This window comes from Anabas testudineus, chromosome 23 (assembly GCF_900324465.2).
Source record: "Anabas testudineus chromosome 23, fAnaTes1.2, whole genome shotgun sequence".
NCBI classification, from domain to species: domain Eukaryota; kingdom Metazoa; phylum Chordata; class Actinopteri; order Anabantiformes; family Anabantidae; genus Anabas; species Anabas testudineus.
Window position 1 is genome coordinate 10823452 of NC_046631.1, and position 23529 is coordinate 10846980.

The following is a 23529-nucleotide window of genomic DNA, read 5'->3' on the forward strand; positions in this document are numbered from 1 at the left end:
TTTGCAATTCATGAGGATGTGAAGTGGTACACAGCCTAGTTCAGCATCAAAGCATAAATGCAGGACCTGTTACTGATAAAAGCATCTTCTGATAAAGTGGGTTTTACATTTGAGATGTACAACAGAAGAAAACAACTAATCTTAAAGGACATTTAGGAGGAAATGCTAACAGATTAGCAGACTTTCATCCAAAGTATTTATGCATTAGGACAGCGTTCGAAAGCAGATCGACATTTAAAGAAAAGATTCAGGAGGGTGACAATAAGTGCAATAATTTAAGTTTAATTTGTTCCAAAATGCTTCATTAATTGTTTAGGATGTATGTCGAATGATACAGTGACTCTAAATGGTTTGTAAATGGTTTTTATTAGCAAAATAAGGGAGATGAGTCTACAAAGATTCTCCTTCTGTGGAGAACATACACATACATTGACGGTTGTGGCAGTTTCTTTATATGAACACATCCAGGACCATATTTATCATCACACTTCTTGGCAAAGTAGTACTGATCCAAAAACAAAAATAAAATAAAAAGAAATAAAATCACAGACCAGGCTTCATTGACCATCTTATTTTCCAACACCCAAACGAAAGGCTTCCTGGATCCTCAGGCAGCGCCTTCATCACTAGATAAGAGAACATTTCAAAAAAGTAATCCACGCCTTTGCAACCATCTTTTCCGTGGTTCACGTTTCCTCTCCTTAACACCAAAAACTCCATATACTCTTCTCCAAATACATTAAAATATACAGTAAAATGTGCCTACTCTGGTCTTTGTACTTTTATCAGTTGAGCATATTCTTATTGTAAGCTCAGTGACTCAACTCACCATTTTGCAAATGGCGGGGAAAAATTGAAACTTTATACACCGTTTAAAAACCAGAACCCCAGATTCGTGGGGTAAATGTAACAATATACATCTCAGTATTGTACTGTGTGATCGACCAGCAGGGTCTTCCACTGTCATGGCGGGTTGGGGGTTGAAGGTTAGGGGATGTGGAGGCTACATGTTGGTCACCATGGAGACCCATGTACCTTTAGACCAGAGGGAAATCCACCTCCTTCCGATAGCTCAGTGGTGTGCACACATAAGATAGCAGGGACACTAACATATGAAAACAGTTAACCTCTTTATGTTTAGAACAATTCAGCAGGCAACAGAACAAGCATTGGGACTACGACCGCAGTAAAAGGCATGCGAAGGCACGAGTACCAACAAACTAAACTCAAAGTTGTACCTCTTTTCTTCCCTTGTGGTTGTAGAGAAGGAAGAAAAGAAGCATTTCCACCAACAGCTAAGTTTCCTTTTCCAGAGAGAGCGGTAGAAAGAACAGCAAAAACGTGATCTTCTTCTCGAAAATTAAAAACAAAAATAAGAAAAACCAAACAAAAAGAAGAGTGAACAAAAGAAGTGTGAACATTTACTGTGACGTTTTTACAATGATACAAACATCCTACACAAATGCCAAAACGCTAGTTTAAAATGTTCCAAGACGAAAACATAAATAAAGCTGTTAAAAGTGGCATATAGTACAGCACTGGTCTGTGACTGATCCTCCCGACTCTTCTCATCTTCCCCACCAAAGATGCACAATAAGCTGGCTCCACTGCCTGCAGACAAAGAGGAGAAAGAAACATAATGGACGAAATGTGTCTTTTGAAAGAGACATTTTGCAGAGCTTGACCTTGCCACCATCATTTCACAAACATCTAAATGGGGCAGAAAATGTATTTAAGCCTCCGATAAAAAGCAAAACAAAAAACCTGCTCTTTCAGCAGTTCAGTGATTAAATTACGCTTTTGATTATGATGGATTAAGCTGTGTCTCTATGGTCAGCTCTAGCTATGCTCTTCCACAGTATGTGTGGAAGCAAACCACCTTAAGTTGGTCTGTTAAACATATTTACACATTCAAACCAGGCTCCCACAGTTTGCTCAGCAACTCCCACTGCATCCTGATCATATGGTGGACACACATTCATAGTCGTAATCCTGACATGTGCTCTCATTCATGACGCAGAGACACCCGCAAACACACACGTCCGCCGCGTGTGAGCCAGACAAAAGGATGTGGCCCTTGGTTGAACTCTGGTTGTTTAGGGAGAGACAACATTAAAGAGTTCCTTACCAAGAAAAGAGGGTCATCGCCTTCATTGTCATTATCCTCAGAAGAGCCCACAGTCTTTCAGGTTGTTCTTGATAATGACGTCGGTCACGGCGTCAAAGACAAACTGCACATTCTTGGTGTCTGTGGCGCAGGTGAAGTGGGTGTAAATCTCCTTGGTGTCCTTTCTCTTGTTCAGGTCCTCAAACTGACACTGGATGTAGGCAGCTGCTTCCTCGTATGTGTTGGAGCCTGGAAAAAAAACGAGGAGCCGGTAAAGATGGAGCCAGGAAGTCACGACATGTATTGAAATGGTACATTTATATAATCTCAGTGAAATGGTTTTGTCCCGCTGTCAAGTAACAGGAACAGTAGGTAAGGCGCTCAATGACTTTATTAATTACTTAAGTTAGTTAAGATATTTGATTAAGGTATATGCAGAGCTTTCCTCTAAGTTTATTCTTACTCTTCAGCTTATTTTGCAAAAAAACAAAACAACAACAAAAACACAGGACGTTTCTTCTGCCTTTGTGAGAATATTTCCTTCGATCTCACCGGCATATTCTGGGTAGCAGATGGTGAGAGGACTCTTCTTGATCTTCTCCTCAAACAGGTCCTTCTTGTTGAGGAAGAGGATGATGGAAGTGTCTGTGAACCACTTGTTGTTGCAGATGCTGTCGAACAGTTTCATACTCTCATGCATACGGTTCTGATGGAAAAAGCAAGAGGTCAGGAAGAGTTGGAAGAACTTTGTGCTCACTGATCCATAAACATAGATAAAATCACGATGGGAGCTACCCTTTATTCCTCCTTCTCTGACACATCACGATTCTAGTAAACAAAGACAAACTTCCCACTGTGTATGAACACAGAGTGCCCTATATTATGTTTCCCCATGAGTCAGTGCCTGAACTACTCACCATCTCCTCGTCCTCTGCCAGCACCAGGTCATAGTCGCTGAGTGCGACGCAGAAGATGATGGCGGTCACACCCTCAAAGCAATGGATCCACTTCTTCCTCTCAGATCTCTGACCACCAACATCAAACATTCTTTGGGGGAAAGTAAAAAGTTTAAGTATGATCCTCTGCATCTATACAAGCATACGGCACAACACAATGCTAGTGAGTGCAGAGAACACTCAAGTGTCCAGCAGACATCTTTACAGAACTATGCACATCATAACTGCGCGATAGCCGAAGATAAAAGATTCAGAAGAGGAACAGTCATTTAGCTTTTACGCTGTATTTCATATTTGGCCAGTGGGTTCTTTTACTGCTTGCTTCGAAATGTTTAATGTAGAGCTGTTCTGAGAAAAGGCACAGCGCAGTGGGATGAAATGTGATGTAGTCAGACATGATTTATATCTTCACATATTTCTCACATTCAGGGTATATTCAAAACTACCAAACTGAAATAACAACGGCATTTTAAAATCAGATTCTGAAGAGGCACTGTATGGAATAATCACAATAATAAATAAAATGGGTGGAACTGTAATATGACCCAACTAAAGCCTCAGTTTGTTCCTGCTGTAGCTCATATTGAAAGCACAAAAAGTGACAGCTGGTTTAAAGGCAGATTGTGAATAAAAATTATTAACATAACTGTGGCTCGAAAGCACGTTAACCACCGCAAATCAGAGAAATAAACAAATTCAACTTCTCAAAACGTGAAATAAGGACATCCTGGCTCAACAGGTCAGGCCCCTTTGGTTCTGTTTACCTTCACAGCTACAAAGTTAGTCATTAACTGCTGGAATCATGCTTTTCAGATAACTGCACAGCTACTGCTGTGTACCTCTTACATTAGAGCAACTGCTACTTTCTGCACTGGTGACAACAACGGAGCGTCATCATGACAGTGTGTTTAAGCTCCTGTATCCGACTGCTGAGAACAAGATGAGCAAACACCAGAACACGAGTTCAGTCTTTGTATTGTTCACCAGTGTGAATTTCAACAGTAGTGGCGTTCAATATGAAACCTCTGGTATCATGACATCATCATGCTTACTGCCCCCACTTCCTGTCTGTGTTTTTTTTTTTTTCTCAACACAGAGCCACGACTGAGTCATCACCGATGTGCACAACACCTTCACAGACTGTGTGTCACAACTTACAGCTGTACATGCACAAAGGGAATTTCTATTGGTGAATGAGTCAGTGACAGGAAGTAGAGCTAATTAAGACGCCATGTAAAACACTCCGAGTCTGAGCCAATTGTTACAGTGAAGAAATTCTCACTTGAAGTGCAGGTCCTTGAATGTGAAGTGCGTCTCCACAATGCCTGTGGTTTTGACTCGAGTCCTCAGGACATCCTGCTGCGTTGGGATGTAGGTGGCCTGGGATATCCTGTCCAAGTCGTTCAAGTAACTGAAGAGGGGACGCAAAGAAAAGAGGCGTGAGGAGAGAAACTGAAAACAAGTCGTGATTCAAACTTTGAAACACTTTTTGTGGCCCAATATATTACTGCAATGTTAGCTCAGCATTCATCAGATGACATGGTGTATTTGTCTTTTGACATTTTCAGCTGTAGTAAATTTGGGCAAAACTGAAAATCTGAACATGTAGTTAAGAAATTGGCCGTTTTAAATTTAGACATAATAGCGCAGTGGTTGGGCTGTTGCCTCACTGTAAGCAAGATACCGGGGTTTAATCTGCACCCTGCTTTATTTAGTAGGTATTTTTAGTAGTATTGTTTTTAGTGTTTGGTAGATTCCCTCTGGATCCTTCCCACAGTCCAAGGATATGCAGCTGGAAACTCCCTCAGTGTGATGTGATTGTCCCTGTAATGAACTAGTGGTGTGTCCAGGCTGCTGTCCCACATTTTTCCAAGCAGGGTTTTTTCTTAAATACCTGCTGTAATAGGTTTTAGTGCTATTATAGTCTTGTATGGGAATAGGTAGGCAAGAGGAACTGATGGAGGGATTGAATTTAGTTCATTCATTAGCAGTTTGAGGATATTTTTATACTGAATGTGCTCAGGTCTGCAGCCACTGAAGCCAGTGAACACACCGACACCAAGATGTCTAACTGGAAATGCTACTGTGAATATTTTCCTTAATCTTCACAGCAAAGTTTACATCTTCTATGTGTCAGACCATAAAATTCACAACAATAAAGTCACAACAATTCAAGAGTTTCTAGAAAGAAACAAAGATAATCATTAAATTAAGATATAATTATTATTATAATTAATGTTGTTTTTCATGACAAAAAAAAAAACAAAACAAAAAGAAAACAAACTTCACTTCACACTAGCATATGCTTGTTTAACATTTGTTGTAATTATGAGCGTGTCCCCACACACGATATCACATTAACCTACAAACACTGGATGTCCTCTGACCCAAAGCAATACCTCAAGGTTATTGCTGGTAAATGACACATAACCTTCCAGTTTCTACTGGACAAACACAAGTAATCTCCCTTCAATTAAACAAACCCAGTGTTTATCTCCCAAGGTATTAAGTGAAATAAAAATACATTTAGTTTTTCCATGAGAAGTCTCTTGACAGCAGGCTTAGAGGAACCAGTAATAAAATGGCCAGCGACTCTGCTCCTTAGGCCCCTACCATCACCACTGTTTGCTGTACAGCAGCTAAACAAGGCAAGTGGCACTTCTTTCAACAAAACACAGACGCAGCCTTATGATGATATAACCTGGTTCAGTGCCAAGGGCTCTTGCACAATATTTATGATATTCAGGCTGGTCAAACAAAAAAAAAAAAAAAAAAAAAAAGGAAAGTGTTTTGTTGCAGAGAGTGAACTTTCTCTGTGTTTGTGTGAGTTTTCACTTTTCATGCATGTGGCAAATGTTCCCGTGCTGAGGTGTGAGGTCAAAGATTAAACAGTTGTTCCAGCCATCACTCTTCAGGCTTGGTAGAGAAGAACAAATATTGACAGTCTAAAAGTCAAGACACGAGCACTGTGCTGTAGCTTTCTGCCCTCTGAGCAGAGTTGAACGCTGGGACAGTTTGTGGTTTGTTACTTACAGCAGCACAGTTCTGTGTGTAGAATAGTCGTCATTTTGGCGTCTGGTTATCTGATTGAAGGTTGACATAAACTGGTGGGTACAGGCCCACCGACTCTTTCCTGTCGGTGAACCCTGCAACTGTTTGCTTGGCTGTTGGTGTGTGTGTGTGTGTGTGTGTGTTTTAATGACTCACTATGCTGCCGAGTCGTTGAGCTGATATTCGCGGGACCGGCTGAAGCAGGCTTGAACACCTCCGTCCTTCCACAGCCGCTTAATGACACCAGCCAGCTCTGCCGTCATGAAGCCTTCCTCTGCTGAGCCGGCCAGCACAAACAGCTGCCGCGCATCATCCTGGGAGGGGAGTTGGGGTGGCGTCAAAATCGTAAATCAACCATCAAAGTCGTTACACCACAATTATAATTAACAGGAATCTGCTAACAAGCTGAAATACCAGTCAAAGGTTTAAAGGCCATTTTAGAAACAGCTGCTGATCACCCAACCAAAACAATGTGCTCTCCACCTCCACGTCTTGTGAATGCATGGATGCAAGCAATAGACATTGGTCACAGCAGAGGTGTGAAAAACAATACATCAGATCATCTAATCTCACACATATTCCCTTTGGGTTTCTACTCTACACCGTCCTCCTCGCTCAGTCACTCACAGCTCTTGCGGCATCACCAAAGTCGATCTTGAGGCGCCCCATGGCTCTGATGATGGCGATGATGGACTGGATAGTGTTGCTGTAGACCACAGCCTTGTACTGCTTACATTCTTCTTCTGAGTAGCCTGCCTCGTGGATGATCCTGTAGAAATAAGGAAAAAACAGTTCAGCAGTCGAACCATCTTTAAGCAGCAAGAGACAGCGATCAAACCCCAAATGCTGCTGTCATCGACCAAAAGCTCATCTTTATACCACAAATTGTCCCTGTTGGATGATGTCTCCTCCTCCTTTCTTAGAAAATACTTTTTTTCCCAGCTTTTTCTTCAATAACTCTTTTTGATACCCTGACCTTACATGTTCATTGTAAAGTCTGCAGTAAAATAGCCAAGCCACAATGGCCCCGATCTCTATCCTGCTCATTTCTGGCTGCATCCAGGGAAAATAAGCTTTTTATTCAGTTGCACTCTGGACAGAAGCAAATGTAAAATGAAGAGTTTTATGTTTATTTGACCTTTAGGGACAAAAATGTAGGTAAAGAAGAAAACTAGAGCATTATTGTTTAAATATTTATACCATCAACAAAATCCAACAAAAGTAAGAAAAAGGTCAGACACACATCTCTCGATTTGAAATCATATCAGAAAAGCTGCTTCCAATGTAAAAAGCCCTGCTTTCGACATATGGGCGGGTGCTGATCGATGAGTGACTTCGTAAGAGGGTTGATGAAAAAGGTATTTCACATACAGCACACACAGCATGTGGGGGATGTACAGGCACTCTATACTAATGTATTCTGCTGGGCTGCCTCATGATCCATTATGCATGGTACCTGTTTGTTCTCCGATTCAGCGAGTGTAATATTACCCAGAGTACTGCAATAAAAACATGATTGGTGTTTGACACTGTTTGTGTTGTGGAAAATGAATACTCAGAGAATAACATCTAGTGCGGTGCCATTATGCACATCTGATCAGGGAAGTCATTGTCGATAAACAGGGAGATGGGGGTGGGGGGGTGGGAGTTTGTTTTGATTGTTCTGGGTGAAGAATCATTAGATACAACAGTAGTGAAATGAACTCACTTCATCTGCTTGACAATTGTACTTTTCCCTGATTCGCCAGCACCTGGAAAAGACAGATGGAGAAGAAGTTTATTAGCAAGTGTAAATATTCAAAGTTAATGTTTCCTGTAACAAGCCAATGATGATGCTTCATCTATTTTTAACCTTTATGTCAGCCAGCGCACTTCCTTTGTGTGCATATTAAAAAAACTATGACAGTGATTTTATACAATGAGCTACTGTGCTACAAATGGCATGACCAGGAACAGCAAAACCGAAACCTGAGAAACAACACCGCAGCCAAAAGAGAACTGAGAAACAAAAGCATGTGCTCCTCTGGAGTGGTTAAGTTGAAAAAGAGATTTTAAGCCTCTGCTTTGGCCTCAGTTGGGGGCAGTCCCAGCCTAATATACGGACTTGTTGATGCCAACAAGCTCAGTCAAATGACTGTTTTGTTATGTAGCTCGCTGTAGCACTGTATAAGCAAGCAGGATGTTTGGAACGGTAGAGAAAGGCTTCACATCATGCTGTCTCCACACAACACAACTAATAATAAAACTGATTATTATTAACAGTGCTGTGAAGTGCCGAAAAACAGGCTGTTGCTTTAGCACGGGCAGCAATTAGATTGATGGCGGTGCAGCTGACTGATGAGACAATACTACAATGAAAAGAGCAGAGGGGAACAGGGAGCCCATAAAGAGGAATCAGACCTTCGGCACATCTTTTGCTTTGCACAACACCATGGCAACTGTGCTTATTATACGGGTCTGGTGCGAGGCCAAAGTCACCTGAGGACGCTTTGTGGTTTTGAGGGTGAGGATGTGACATGATGGCTTCCACTGAAATCATCATGTACCATGCGTCCTATGCTTGATTTTCTCCTCTGTGTGCAATGGCCCACAGCTCGTCACTTGGAATTACCCGTTTATTTTTATGTTCCTTTAACCTATCAAAGTCATATGTGATGTTCTCATTAACCACATTCATTAGTCTCGTATGCTCTAATTGGTATTCCCATAAACTACATTAGATCCACTAATGTGCACTCAGCATCCTCAGGTTACAGCAGAGGTGACTTGGTTATAGAGGTTATTGACCGGGTGTCACAGACATAAAGCACCTCTGCCACTTCGAAAGGTTTCTCAAACCACTTGAAAACACTTTACCCCCTGGGTAAACACCCCCAGCTTCTCTCTGAGCGCTAGAAACACAATAAGGGGAAGTTGAATCATATCACGAAATCTACCACTGTCTGTTACCTCGTGATGGTGTCAGCAGAGCAAAGTTGGGATGGTTTACTCTTGCATAATAAATCATCTAGTTTAGTTCCCCTTTCCCTAATGTTACAAAAAAACAAAAGAAAAAAAAAAAACAAAGAGCATTTCTGATACATGTCACTTTCTACATTATCAAACTTATATAATAATCTAACTGAATCCACACATGTATACACTCATCCTGCTGCAGTTTGCACACTGTCTGGATTCCTCAGCAGTACCTGGATGCTGATGGACTTTGCTGCTACTTCACCTTCTGTATAACAGGACGAGATTCACCTGAGGACACGTTATTTTAATTACGTGTCACACTTGGGTGCAGGAACGTCCCAGAGGGGCCGACGGTACAGTGGCAGGTCCCTGTGCTCTGAGGCCAAACACTCGGCTGTGTGAATCCCTAAGGGGCTTGAACACAGACGGCAGATACGCTGCTTGACTGGGCATGGCCGACTGTTGAGCTGGCACAGTTGCGCCCCTCGGCCTGCCCGAGAGTCATTTTCACAATGCCACAGACACTTCACATGTCAACGCTGTGCCTCTCGATGTGGAATGCATGTAAATCCACATCAGGCAGGTTGTGAGCTTAGCGACGTCTAACTAACTAAATGCTACTGATGTGACTTCTCTGTGGATTTTCTCCAGCTTCGTTTGCTAAAAAATAAAAGTGCATGTTTTTGATAGGGCGGAAAATCCTCCTGCCACCACGACCTTTAACCCTCGCACTGAATTGGAGATATAGTGAAGAAAAAAAAAAAAAAACTGATAATATAAGTTGCCACTGGTGTTGAGAATTCAGAACCAGTTCACATGAATAGAAAACAGCCCAGGAACTGCTCTGTTAATGAGCTTTCAAGCATACCAGTAATATACCAACTATAAAGTCATGTGTCTAACATTTGAATCAGTGAGATGTGACTATGTGTTTCTGTTGGGTAAGTGACTTGGGTCTAGTCTGCCAACACCCTTCATGTCATTAGGGTGTGTCTGCCATCAAAGCTTCAGTGGCTGAAGAGCACAAAACCCACAGTTTTGATTCTGACTCTCACACACACCAGACCTTAAAGGGTTACACGGAACCACAGGCCTGACCTATTGCTTCTCATGCAGAGTCATGTTACACACCCACAGCTTTGATACGCCCACCCCACAACAGTTACGCAGCCAAAACCACTGGAGCAGCTGGTTTCTGTTTCTAGCGGTTCAAACTATTTTAGGAAAATTCAACCCCTGATGGAGCTTTTTTCCCCCTTCTCCGCAGAGAGCAGTCATTTCTATCCACCGCCCGCAAAAACATCTTTCCTCCTAGGAGTCTCTTGGGTTGATCTCCCACTAAATATGAAGGCAGCAAGGATGAGAAATGTTGCAGAAGAACGGGAGTACGGTGACAAACGTGATGCATATGGCTACCATTTCTGGGCCTTCTCCATTTATAGATTTGCCTCTGCTTATTCTCTCGGAAAATGAGTAATGTGCTGCTGCTTGACAACCAAAATTAAAGTTGGTGAAAAATGTTCAGGCTCCTAACTCACTGCAGCTCTTGCCGGCTTTCCGTGTCAAATCAGTGGCGTGGAGATGAATTTGAGTGGGTCAGGAGGTTTGGGGGCCCGACCACTTCCAGGTGCAAAGTCCAACGCCTTGAGGAGGACTTAAGAAGTTTGGCACAATGTGCCAACTCTGTTTATGATGCCACATTTCTGAGCCAACAGCACTTACCCCACTCTCTCTAGATCAGTTTTCCACTGTTGTTCAGTTGGATACATCGCTCTTCCTCTTTTATATCCTCTCTGCCTGCTACAGTCATTTTCCCTTCATGGTTTATTGTTCCTCTCACTCACTGTTCAGTTCCTCTTTTTTCGGTCTCTCTCTCTCTCTCTCTCTTTCTCTCTGGGGGGATTTAAGTAAGAGTCAATCACAAAAGGATTCCAGGAGCCTCCGAGCGGTGCTACCCACTGGGGGAAATGACCACACTTAATCACAGGGATTGATCTGCCAACAAGCAGATCGATAACTAAAAGATTGTTTCCCACACACACACACACACACACACACACACAGGCACAGACTGAACTATTCACGGCGATGTCTAATGAAGCTTTAAGCGGTAAAGTATTTTTATTGTCCGTTTTTGGTGCCCCGTCTGCAAGATGAGTAACTCAGTCATCTCACTACACATGCTTGGAAATGCTGCTATCATAATTTAAAGAAATGTTACTGAGAGAAAAGCAACAAAAGTTTGACCAAGGCGAAGGATTATTAATAAAATCTTCCCACAGTTGCTCGACAGCTATAGGAAGACTAATTAGGCTGAGGAGATTGTAATCTATTTTAGCATGTAGATATGAATAGTAGGATAATTGGCTCCCGAAGACGGTGGAAATAAAAAGATCCAGATAAAGACGGAGAGCTAAATGAGAAGGAGAGTTTAGTTTTTACAAAAATGACCACAGTTCCTCTGTGTAAAAGACTCAGCTGGTTTGGACGCTGCACTTAGAATCATTTCATGTAGTGCAATGGAAGTTCATGATGATTCATGTCAGTTGCATCAAGTGCACGTAAGCCTGTTAGGACAGCCCATGAGAACCAGGTGGTCACTACATGAAGGCACAACTCACCAAATCAGAGGTTTGCTATCTAGACTAATATCTACATATTTGCATATTTGGTAAAGGTCTCTTCCTGCAGCACACAACACATCTCTACAGGCTTTAATATCTAAACAAACGTTTTGTTGGCTTTTATCTTTGTTGACAGGATGCATTTAGAGGGAAATATACTCCAGTATCTATTTGATGACTGTTTATCTGCGAGGTAAACAACTTAAACTCCTAACTCGGGCCTCATGCTTCTCTGCAGAGGAGCTTTTTCATTTTTAATGCTTCAGTCCAGTCATTAGCAGTGTTCTCATCTTACAGGCCCTCCTTTCCTCTCTCTCGCCGTCACGGCCCTCTGTCGGGTGTCACTTCAGGCGGTAACCTGAAGAGGCTCAGTGTGTTACCTGGCTACCACACTGAAAAGATCAAACAAAGAAATGGTAGGAAATGGTGCCAAAGCAGTCACGCGTGGAGCCGCCGGAGCGCCAATATTATGACAAAAACAGCTATTTGACTCAAACTGGACAACAGTTACACTAATGCTGCATGCTTTGTGACAGAACAATGGCTGATGGAAAACTGGTATTGCACCCTACAGCAGCATAGCAGAAACTTGAACCAACTTGCTTAATTCCAATCAACAAGCCCCATCTGGCTTCCAAGCACCTGAGGAATGAAGGAAGAAATCAGATCCATCCTTGTTCAGACAAAACATTATAAACATCTTAGTAAATGTCAGATTTAGTGCAGAGAAATGCTAATGTGGTGTCCGTGATGATCGTGAATAAGAAAATGTGTTCCTAACTCGTGCAAATAACACGACAAGCTCTGGTTTATCTTGCTCCACTTCGCAAATCTGTCCACACACTCTGCTAACAGCTCTTATTTTGTGCCTTCTGTCAGGTGCCTGCCTGCTACTATTGTATTGGGATTGGATTCAGACTTTGTGTTCTGGTAACCCACATACCGTGTGTGTGTGTGTGCATGTCAACATTTCCCAAAGCAAGCCACCTAAGGGGTTGATGAAAAGGTTTCTCGCCTAAGATCCCTATTTACAAGCATAACTGTTTTCCTCCCACATGCAGCTGACGCCATTCATCTACACATGGCCGACTTCTAAAGGCGACGACTCGACATGATTGTAAACACAGCGCAGTCAGGAGGAGCTGGGAAATTACAAAACATATTTAACAATCGTGAGAAGCAACAATATAAACTAAAATGTTTGTATGGGTGTGCCACTAATAATACATCCTTGTTTTTAGATTTTAAAGGAAGTGATCGATCCACCATAATAACAGACTACTGTGGATTCTCAGGCACCACTCAGACTAAACAGGATTTAAAAATGGTTTAGATACACAAAGGTCAGTCAACATTGGTCATTGCTGAGGGTAATGAAAGGACCTACCTCTCAACAGCTCAACTGCTTTGTTTGTATGTGTTTATGTCTTTTATGCCACTTGATTATTGCATTTTCTTGCATTTGTTGCGCAACATGCTGAAAATTGTGCACAATCTCTCAGTATGGACCTTGTTGCTCAACTTGAGAATAAGATGAGACAACAACTGTAGGCAGCAGCAGCACTCAAACACCCCACAAAGATCAACTCTGAATCTAAAAACAGGAACCGAATATCGTGAAAAGTCTGAACCAAACTTAAGTTTCCAGGCCCCGTGAGTCGGGCCTGGGCCCCTAACGAGCCACAGGCCTGATGGGAGCAGCGCATCGGACTGAACGAGAGGAAACGAGAGGAAACGAGCTATTGTTGAAGGATCGAGTCGATACAATGTGTCCCAGCTGTGGATCAATGGATCTGAGGCCAACAGCAGGAAACAGAGAAACTAACTTGCCGTGTTTGCAAGTCTGACTTTCACATTGAGAATAAAACACACGCTGCCTGCTGACATTCAGTCTTTCCTCTGGAAACAAAGCGGAGTTAACGGTGAAGTGAACCTAGCAGCGGTGGGAGTGAGCTAGCGATGCGGAATTGAAACTCCACCAACAGCACTAATGCGTTTTTACGCGGCAGGGTGTGTTCCCCCCGTCTCCTCTGTGGCAGCCAACACTGTATCCGACCGAGTCCCCCCCCCCCCTCCATCATCATCTTGTCGGGCTTCCTTACCCAGCAGCAGCAGCTTGACCTCCCTGGCCGCCTTCTCCCCGTCGTCCCGCAGGTTCCTGTCGATCATTTTGCTGCGCTCCACCGCCGCCTTGTCCTCCGTGCTCAGCGTGCATCCCATCCTAGACGGTGTCCTTCAGACCCAGATGGTGTTCAAACAATATCTCCAACACCACATATACACACATGAAATGGTTAAAACTGCCTTCACCCCGCACACACGCCCTTTTTTTTTTTTTTTTAATGACAGGGAATCGATGTGTTCGTGGAGTAAAAAGCGATTCGACTTCTCAAAAATAAAATCAAAGTGCGGCGTTTCTTCTGCCCGCGGAGTCGGAGTCTACTTGAAATCCTCCTCGGATCCGACAGAGAGCTGCTTTCATAGAGAAACAGTTCCTAGGTGCTGTCTTTCCACCCGTTCGCCTCCATTCGTTGCAGCGTCGAGTCCTGGTGCTGTTTGTGCAGCCGCGACCGGAGCGCGCAGCGCGCAGCAGCGCGGCCACGTCCGGCCGGCTCCTTCACAATAAAGGCACCGTCCCAACCCATGCCTGTCAGGGGTGTGTCTGGAAAAAGAGGAGTGGGGCGCACTGTCAAGGAAACGTGGCACATTTTGTACACGTTCATACACATACACAGTTTAAATAAATCAATCCGTTGATGAAATATAATAATTATATGTAAAATATCTACAGCTTAGCATTCATGTCCAAGCAAAAGTCGACTGCACCAGTGTTTTACCACAAGGAATGAATGCATGACAACAAATAAGTGAATAAAATAAAATATACTACTGCCTTATTATTGTTTTAAAATGTTCCATATGGAAAATATACTTTTAAAATAAATTGCCAACATGAGTATACCATTAGATCATCAATCAGTGTTGAACTATTGCATTTTTTAACTTGTACCTTTTGAGACTATCTGCAGCTCATAAAGGTTTTAAAAGCCACAGCTGTTGTGTAGGTTCACCAGCTTTTTATTTTTAATGTGTTTTTCATGTGTGTGATGACCAAAACCGAACCTTAGAACATGTCATTCTCGCGCCTTTATTTTGAAGGAAAACGCCCAAACCGAACACGTCTTGACAGGATCACAACTTTACTCATAATCTTCACATTATGGCCACATAGATACAGTTCAGTACATTTCAACATAGTCTTCACTTATGTAATAAGTACCGGCAGCATTGTTGTAAATAGAATCATTGAAAAAAATAAATGATAAATTCTATAATTTTGTACAATAACAACCTACAATATTTAATTATTAGCCTACCTATAAACAATATGTGTGAAGGCCATACTATTGGTCTGGTTTTGGCATGTTGTGTTCCCAAGGGAATCAAATCTCAAACAATGGCAGTTAGTCAGTTTACCTGCCTGTTCAGCTGGAGCCTACATGTCCATTGTTTGTGGTTTAAATAATTTAGCCTACTGGACAAAGTCAAGTGTGAGTGTTCAATGTCAACAGTCTGAATGTTGCTGGTTCTCACTACAAAATTTTCCACACCAGTCCTCATGGTGGGAACATCACCACCTTTCCTCTCCTTTCCTTTAGATTTTAATTTTAAATGCCACGTTTTGGAAGCACATGCAAATTTGGGGTGCTGACCTTTCCATTATAACCCTGGGTTGGCTCGAGATTTCCCTCTGTCATCTCCACGTTTGCGATAACAAGAGGCATCTCCTTTATCGCCTAGGCAAAAAAGGTTATGTAATTTTATCTAACACAGAAAATACCACAGACATGGATTGCACTTGTGTTCTTTGAAAAGGACAATGTTCCTTGCAATAAAAGATTCATGTTTATGCCTCTGCTCCAAACTAAAATACCCATTGCTGTGTGCTTAGTGTTACATTTATCATTTAAGAAACCAAATAAACTCTTATTAAGGTGTGGTGATCATTCCAGGTGAAATGCACACTTGCTCTGTCGGACTCTTTAAAACTTAAAACATCTAATAATAACCAACCTACAGTAGCTGAAATAATAAATTTTAAGCTGAACAGACTATTTCTTTCACCTTATGGCAGAAGATGTTTAAACAAAAGCTGTCAGTACTGGTGCTGCGCTGAGCTACAAGAAATTAGTCTTGTTTGAATGTGATGTTTTCCATCACACATGTTGAAGATGTACTTCAGAGCAGCATATTATTTTGTTTTTTTTAAATACACAGAGACAGGAGTTTTTGGCAGAGACTCAGTGGGATGAACTACACTGTTTATATAGGCTCAGTGCACTGAACATGCACCCAGTGATGAAGGTGAGGTAGTGCTGCCATCCAGTGGTAATAATACATAACTTCACTGTTCTTAGCAACACAGCACATGACCAAACTGCACCAGCGTTTCATAATGTTTTATTAATCATCACAAATAATACAACACAAGCCTTAAAACCAGCTGTATAATATATTCTGTTGCTTTAGGAAATCGTCCTGTTTTTTTGGGGAAATTGAACCCTCGTGATGTCACAGAGGTGTGGATATGACCATAGTGATCCAGCCTATTTCACTGCATCATGGGAAGTGTAGGAGTCGTGTTGTAACACGGTCAGAATGACCCACCTACAGCATCTCTCTAGTCACACTCACTAGATCAAACTGCATGAATTCTTGTTTTGTTGACGCAGACAACACTGCTCTAAAAAAACATGCTAATAAAAGCACCTGAAAGTGGTCCATGACACATACATGTTCATAATCAGTGTTATATTACTGTTGGTTAAGTTCCAAAAACACATTTACACTGATATCATTTATATCACAATAATGGTTCTAGATAAGCACGGGGAAATGTCTCTTTTAAGACAGATAAAAAGCAATTCACTTTAATATCCCACATGAAACTACACAACCACAAACACAGATAAGATTTTAAAACAGCCTCTGCACAATCAGAATACGGTTAATCATTTATGCGCTCGTCCTTCCTCTATTTGTGAGCTTGTTTGCTGTGCGCCAAAGCAGAGGATGAACACAAATGACATAAAGGACATCAGACAGAGAAACACAAAAGAGGATAAAATGTTGATGAAGATTCTCAGTGTGCACATCAATGGATATCTACAACCGGTATCTCACATCGTGATCAAGCCGCTTGAATGATGATTCAAAACTGGATGTCGAGTCCAATTTGCTCAGAAATGCACTTTATTCCATACGCCATTTGGAATATGGCGAGTGCCAACTCCTATTGCAACCTTTCTCCTCTGCCCATTGTAGCAATTATCACCTATTCAGATAGTGGTTACTGATACCCTGAGGGCTGTCACTTAGCTGAACCTTAAACCTACCTTGTCATTACATAACTTTATTTATTAGAGGTCCCAGCCAGAGGCGTCTGTACCTTTATCTGGCCTCTGCTGCTCTCTCAGCTCCTTCTGATGGTACAGCCTTCCTGTGCTACTGCTGCCGGGACACAAACACACAGATAAGCTGCACACACTGACACACACCACACAACAAACACAGAGACAGAAGGAGAACAAGCTGCCAGGCAGACAGACGGTCGTACGGAGGGAAAAGCACACCACCATGGGCTGCTGTAACAGAAGGTGTGGACTGATAGCCGGAGCTGTGCTTGGGGCGGTGGTAGCCATCCTGGGAGGCATCCTTATCCCAGTGGGGAACATCGTCATTGAGGGGACAGTGGAGAAGGTATGGTGCTCACTTTCATCTTGGGTTGGAGGATAGGGAGCGACAGAGTATGTGAATGTGCATGCGGAGCTCAAGGTGAATCAGGAGAAATGATATGCGAGAGGCGTGTGTTTTTGACAGATGATTCAACTGGTAAACAAGAATGTGTGCAGAAAGCCAAGAGTGTCTTGTTTTCATGTATCAAAAGATTTGCATGCGTTTTTTCAAGACATCGCAGGAACAAATTCAAACAATTTAAAACTATTTCATAATAGAACATCCACCTTTTTCTTTGCCAGTGGGGCAGCTGGCCTGCTGACAGCCTTGAGGTGTGTTAAAAATAGACTGTCTGTGTTTCTGCGGGGTTTAGGAAGCTGTCATTGAGTCTGGAACAACAGCTTATGACAACTGGGTGTCTACAGGGGCAAATGTGTACCGACAGCTCTGGATCTTTGACTTGAAAAACCCCATAGAGGTTTTGCAGTATGGCGCACGTCCAGTGGTGGTGGAAAAAGGACCTTACACATACAGGTAAGAGAGAGTTGTGCACGTCTTTCATGTCTTTTTGATTAACTGCAGTCGACTCTAAAATTTGAACAGTTTACGCCCTCGATAAGCGATTCATCACGCTGCAACAATAATAATAATTTAATGATCCCTCTTCCCCTTCACAGGATCAGATATCTACCCAAAGAGAACATCACATTCAACCCCAATAATACCGTCTCCTTCCTGCTGCCTCAGGGCGCCATCTTTGAGCCATCCATGTCAGTGGGATCAGAGGAGGACAATGTCACCTCTCTCAACCTGGCTGTGGCTGTAAGTGAGTGTCACCCCAACGTGTGGTGATTCCTGACTTGACTCAGCTTTACTGTTAATAGTTACTGTACATCTGTTCCAAGGCTAAGGCATGCTACGCCCAATCAAGCTGTGCTGTCCTAAGGCGGGCTTCTTTAGTCTGCAACCACTTATTTTACTGGTAGTTGTTGTACTTTTTTGGCTTGTGACCCCCCGTGACAGCTGATTTGTGACCTGTGAGATTGCTTATGATAATTTTATAGAGCCAAATTTCACAACAAAAGCAATGATTAGATAAGGATTCATGCAATAGATGCACTTGTACAAAAGAAATTCAGTGTAATTGTCTTGTATTAATCTTGCCCTCAGATTTATTTTGTGACACGGTGGAAGATTCTGATGTCTATACACTACAGCACACAGAACAACAAAATTAATATAGTTTGGGCAAATTAAAAGTGTAGTGAGTTGGTACTATATCAATATTTTATCATCTATAAAATACTTGTTTTCTTTGGAATTTAAACTGAATTTCCTATAAAATTCCAGTGCATCCTTGCATATACGTAGAAGCAAACGTTAACGACGAGGACTCATCTTAGCTCAACTTCACCTGCAATTAAAATGCTCATCAAAGTAAAAAAACAAAACAAAAACCCATCATATCAGTGGCTGGCATGCACATAAATGTGGAGTTTGGCCAAGGACGAAGACTTACTAAACTGACACGTGGACACAAACGATCTTGGCATTGTTATCTAAATATATATTAATTAACAGAAAAGCCAATGTAGTAAAATCACGAATGCATCTTCTGTTATTTACACGTTTTCTAGAGCAAAATGAGTTTTAATAGTAAATAATGCTGAAAACTAAAAAAAATATTACAGTAATAGCAGTCACTAAACGATTATCTTTCAGAACATGCATTCAAATTCTTGGTTTACTGATATTATTGCATCTAATTGCAACTGTGGAAAAATACATTAAAGGACTTTAAATGCAATAAGTGACTCAAAAGACACAAGGTCTGAACATCTAAGTGAGTGGAACTATTGAACAATGAAGTGCAATAACAGTAAAAATGTTATCACTTAGATAGACTGATTATGATTTAGAGCCAGCAGCTGCCAGTCAGTCATGGCACATGGGCTGTGAGAGTCACGTTACTTTCAACTAACATCAGGCTGGTTTGACAGGTTAACATTTAAGACTGACAAAAGCACAAATCTAACCAGAACAAAGTGTTCTCTGAGACAACAGTTCCACAAATCTTAATCATATAGAGAACTACGGCACCTCTCAGCCTGCAAGATACTGAGACAAAAGTGGGTCGAGTATTCAGGGTTCCTCTATCTTATGATCAGCTGACACCATATTTGGTCCACACATAGGAAAGATGCGTACATGTCTAGTTGACACACAGGATACAATAACTGGGTTCTTGCAGCTCTACTAAACAATTTCATTTCCTTTAAACGGAGCAACAACTCAATTTAAATTAGGGTTTTAAACACGCTAGCATTACCTTGATAGTCAACTGCACATCCATCAAAAACATGTGACTGAACTTTCAATGACATCTACTCCTTGTATCTAAACGTAATCAAAGCCATAAAATCTTAGCAGATAGTCTATTGCGCACTTTAACAACATATCCTGAATGCTTATTTACCAATTATTTTACACAACGGACATGCATAATAGGTTTCCCATGCAACTCTACACACCACAACAGGAAGAGATACCCACAATGCAACTGGCAGGGTCGTGGCAGAATAACCACAGAGTCAGTGCTGCCACCCTGTGTCCAAAAGGACACACAGTGTGTGGAGTTTTGACCTCATCAGTTTGTTTTCACAGTTTTAAGCTCTTTTTTCTATTGCAGCAATTGGTGAGCTGGCAATAACAATTTAAATCAGTGAAAGTCTGGAAAATATGAACAGCTAGGAAGTCATAATGTTACAACATCAGTCTTTGTTTATGGAAACATATAGAACTTAATTGTTGGAAGAATAATAATAAACTTATTTATAGAGCACTTATCAAACAAGGTACAATGTGGTGTACAATAAAAAGAGAATGGAAATAAAACACAAATTAAAATCACACACACACACACACACACACACACAACACTAACCGAGACAGCCTAATTTCCTTGGGCAGGTCTTTCCATAGCCTTGAAGTTCTAATGAAAAAGGATCTGATCCCCCTAGTTTTAAACTGGAATGCTGGTACAGACACAGGCCTGCTGCCTGAGGGTGGTAATTTTCACAATGGTTAATATGAAATTAAAAGTAATCAATAAAATCTTGAAATCAAATTACCAGGGAGCCACTAGAGAGAATAAAAAAGGTTTAATGTGGATGAACCTCCCTGTTCTGCCAAGTTCTGAACAGTTTGTGGCCTTTTTAAATCTTTTTGATTAAGACTGCTGTTCAATAACATTCCTGAAACATCAATGACGGCCTGTGCTTGGCAGTAATTACGTAGCTTCACATGTATAAAAGAGGATTATTTTCTGGCTTATCTCCTGAAGCAACAGCAGCTGTTGTATGTGCAGCAGTTTTCCATGAACATCATTATGAAATCCTACTTTTACTGCCTCCTATGACTGACTCCATCACCATCATAAATAAGAATTTCCTGAGTATTTAAAAATGTAAAGATAAATCTATGCAATATAATTTTTTTTCCTCCAGGGGGCTTATTCGCTGGTCCCACCACTGCTTCATTTTGTGTTGGAGAATCGGATAAAAGCGAGCAATTCCTCCTTATTCCAGCGTCGTACAGTCAAGGAATTGCTGTGGGGCTACACAGACCCCCTGCTGAATGGGACTATAGGTGTATTTTCACCTGTAAGTAAACGCCGATATTATAGCTTTGCTCTTGCACACAATAAACATGGAAGAAACCAGACATACAGTGACACCTTTAAAAATGATATGACACATTAATGAATAAATTAAATCTGATTTCCCCAGTACAATGGTACCTATGATGGTTACTACAATGTCTACAACGGAAAGGACGACATCTCAAAAGTGGGAATTATTGACAGGTGGCGGGGAGAAGAGTGAGTAATTGTGAATAAAACTCAGGAGATGCTGCATCTTTTAGTGATGTTATATATATTTTAACAGGTGAGATTTTCTTCTCTCTTAAATCATTGTGAAAATGTGTTTGACAAATCTAATTTTGCTCCACAGGAGCCTTGATTTCTGGGACGACAAATACTGCGACATGATTAATGGGACAGGTATAGAACACCTTTTTCTCTGGACAACATTTACAAAACTTCTTCAGCCTTAAACAACGTTTTCCTCCCTTTTTCCTCAGATGCCTCCTCCTTCCCCCCCTTCGTAGACAAGAAGAAGCCACTATACTTCTTCTCATCAGACATCTGCAGGTGATGATGCTTTTGTATTTCAGAATTGTGACCTTTTGGCCTTTCCTCTCAGTTACCACTAGATGTCAGAACTTTCCAACACCAAAGCCACATTCATGACTTTGGGTCCATGCAGAAGGTGCACGATGGACTGAAGAGGTCATTTGCTGGAAGATTATTGACAGAACGTATGTGTATTTAGGTCTGTGTCAGCAGGCTATGAAAAGAAACTAAATCTGAAAGGGATTGAAGTGTACCACTACACCCTCCAGCCATCCACTCTGGCCTCCCCAACAGTCAACCCAGACAACCAGTGTTTCTGCAGGGACATGAAGACCACCAAGAACTGCACCTTGGCTGGAGTACTGGATATCAGCTCCTGTCAAGATGGTCAGTTTGTTTTTCATTTGCAGCATCATAGTTTCACCTCTACTGATTTATTCTTCTTAGCAGCTTTGACTTGTCATTGTTTTCTGAACAGGAAGACCTATCTACATCTCTCTACCCCACTTCCTTCATGGTAGTCCATCTCTGCAAGACCAAGTAGTGGGCCTGAATCCCAATGAGGAGCACCATAACACCTTCTTGGATGTGGAACCTGTAAGAATCCCTAAATGTTTATGAGTTTTCACTTTTGATTACAATTGTTCTGATGACGATGACATGAAGTACTGTATTTGTTGTATTTTTTCCATCAGACAACTGGGTTTACCCTGAGGTTTGCCAAGAGAATTCAGGTCAATATGATGTATGGACCATCAAAGGTCATCACGTACGTTGCATTTCACCTTTTAAAGTGTTTGGTAGAAATATACATATTTGATTGAGCCCTCTCAGATTGAGCACTGAATTCCTAAAGTGTCCAAGTAGTCACAGAAAGTCTGAGACAGAATAATGCGCTAAATGCTAAGTGTGACAAATGCTGTCCCTACAGGGTGCTCCAGAAAGTCAAGGATTATACCATATTCCCTCTGGTCTGGCTGAATGAGGTAAAAAATTGAAATCTGGCAGTCATTAAGTCTATTGTTGGGTAGCTCAGGATGCTAATTTGTCTTCCTTTCTCTGTCCCTGCTGCCAAACCAGACGGCTACGCTGGATGACGAAACAGCAGACATGTTTAAGAGGGAGCTCACTTCTCGTATCCAGATGTTGGACATAATCCAGAAAACGCTGCTGGGCGTAGGTGTGTCCGTTTTCTGCCTGTGTCTTATCTCCTACTTTGTGGTGTGGAGGGGAGAAGGCAAGCTTGCGTGAGTGTCTGTCGTGTGTGAGAGCACAGTGTATTTAAGCTGCTACAGGACATCAAACCTTTTGATATAGATGTACATTACTGTAATTTAATTTTATTTATAATATACTTTCTTTGATACTGGGGGGAATACTGTGATTTTCTAAAGTGCAAGTGCTAAATTGCTTTGCCAAGTATGATTTAAACTGCAAACACAGACATTTACTCAATCAGGGATTTCAAAAGAGAGAGAGCAAGTGAAGGCTCCTCTGAACTGTCAGGCAGTCCTTTAGATCTCCACACACAGAATGAGTTTGTTCTCCTATAACAGAAATGTACATGAATCTAATCTTGCACAAATGTTCATATCTGTTGCCGAACTACTGTCTTTGAAATGAATAAAAGCTGAAAATGAGTTTCACCGGGTGTCCCGTCCTTCAGATTGGATTGTTCTCACCCTGTGCATCAACATGCACCTATTGTATATATCCCCTCCACACAAAATACAGCTGAGGCAGTGCTGAAACAAACCTCTGCATTGTGCACACTGAAGCCAAATAATTCAGTTTCCTCTTTACCTTGAGTGGTCCATAAATCACAAAGTGCAATAAAAATAGGCTGGGACTGATTATACAGTGGTTACGAATGGTACTTGGGTTTGTTTGGTGAGAAAGCAG

General features: G+C 41.7%; 2 protein-coding genes across 2 annotated transcripts; one reads left to right on the forward strand and one right to left on the reverse strand.

The window, feature by feature from the left end:
- Positions 1 to 347: 347 nt before the first annotated feature.
- On the reverse strand, positions 348 to 14273 carry gnai1 (guanine nucleotide binding protein (G protein), alpha inhibiting activity polypeptide 1). Its single transcript, XM_026361920.1, has 9 exons — positions 13799 to 14273; positions 7823 to 7865; positions 6742 to 6883; positions 6271 to 6428; positions 4346 to 4474; positions 3025 to 3154; positions 2660 to 2813; positions 2129 to 2356; positions 348 to 1611 (listed from the first exon to the last, which is right to left on the reverse strand). The coding sequence occupies exons 1-8, from the start codon at positions 13914 to 13916 to the stop codon at positions 2166 to 2168; spliced, it is 1065 nt and encodes a 354-aa protein (XP_026217705.1). The 5' UTR covers positions 13917 to 14273; the 3' UTR covers positions 348 to 1611; positions 2129 to 2165.
- A 3003-nt stretch (positions 14274 to 17276) lies between these two features.
- Positions 17277 to 23259, forward strand: cd36 (CD36 molecule (thrombospondin receptor)). Its single transcript, XM_026363388.1, has 12 exons — positions 17277 to 17456; positions 17806 to 17966; positions 18110 to 18254; positions 20939 to 21094; positions 21221 to 21312; positions 21446 to 21495; positions 21576 to 21645; positions 21827 to 22014; positions 22106 to 22224; positions 22323 to 22396; positions 22559 to 22613; positions 22708 to 23259. The coding sequence occupies exons 1-12, from the start codon at positions 17334 to 17336 to the stop codon at positions 22876 to 22878; spliced, it is 1404 nt and encodes a 467-aa protein (XP_026219173.1). The 5' UTR covers positions 17277 to 17333; the 3' UTR covers positions 22879 to 23259.
- The last annotated feature ends 270 nt before the right edge of the window (positions 23260 to 23529 follow it).

Coding starts and splice junctions, on each gene's coding strand:
- gnai1 (XM_026361920.1), bottom strand. CDS start 13,916: ATGGGATGCACGCTGAGCACGGAGGACAAGGCGGCGGTGGAGCGCAGC. Junction 7,866..13,798: donor GGTCAAGCTGCTGCTGCTGG/GTAAGGAAGCCC, acceptor TGTCTTTTCCAG/GTGCTGGCGAATCAGGGAAA. Junction 6,429..6,741: donor TTGGTGATGCCGCAAGAGCT/GTGAGTGACTGA, acceptor CTCCCCTCCCAG/GATGATGCGCGGCAGCTGTT.
- cd36 (XM_026363388.1), top strand. CDS start 17,334: ATGGGCTGCTGTAACAGAAGGTGTGGACTGATAGCCGGAGCTGTGCTT. Junction 21,496..21,575: donor CGACATGATTAATGGGACAG/GTATAGAACACC, acceptor CTTTTTCCTCAG/ATGCCTCCTCCTTCCCCCCC. Junction 22,397..22,558: donor GGACCATCAAAGGTCATCAC/GTACGTTGCATT, acceptor CTGTCCCTACAG/GGTGCTCCAGAAAGTCAAGG.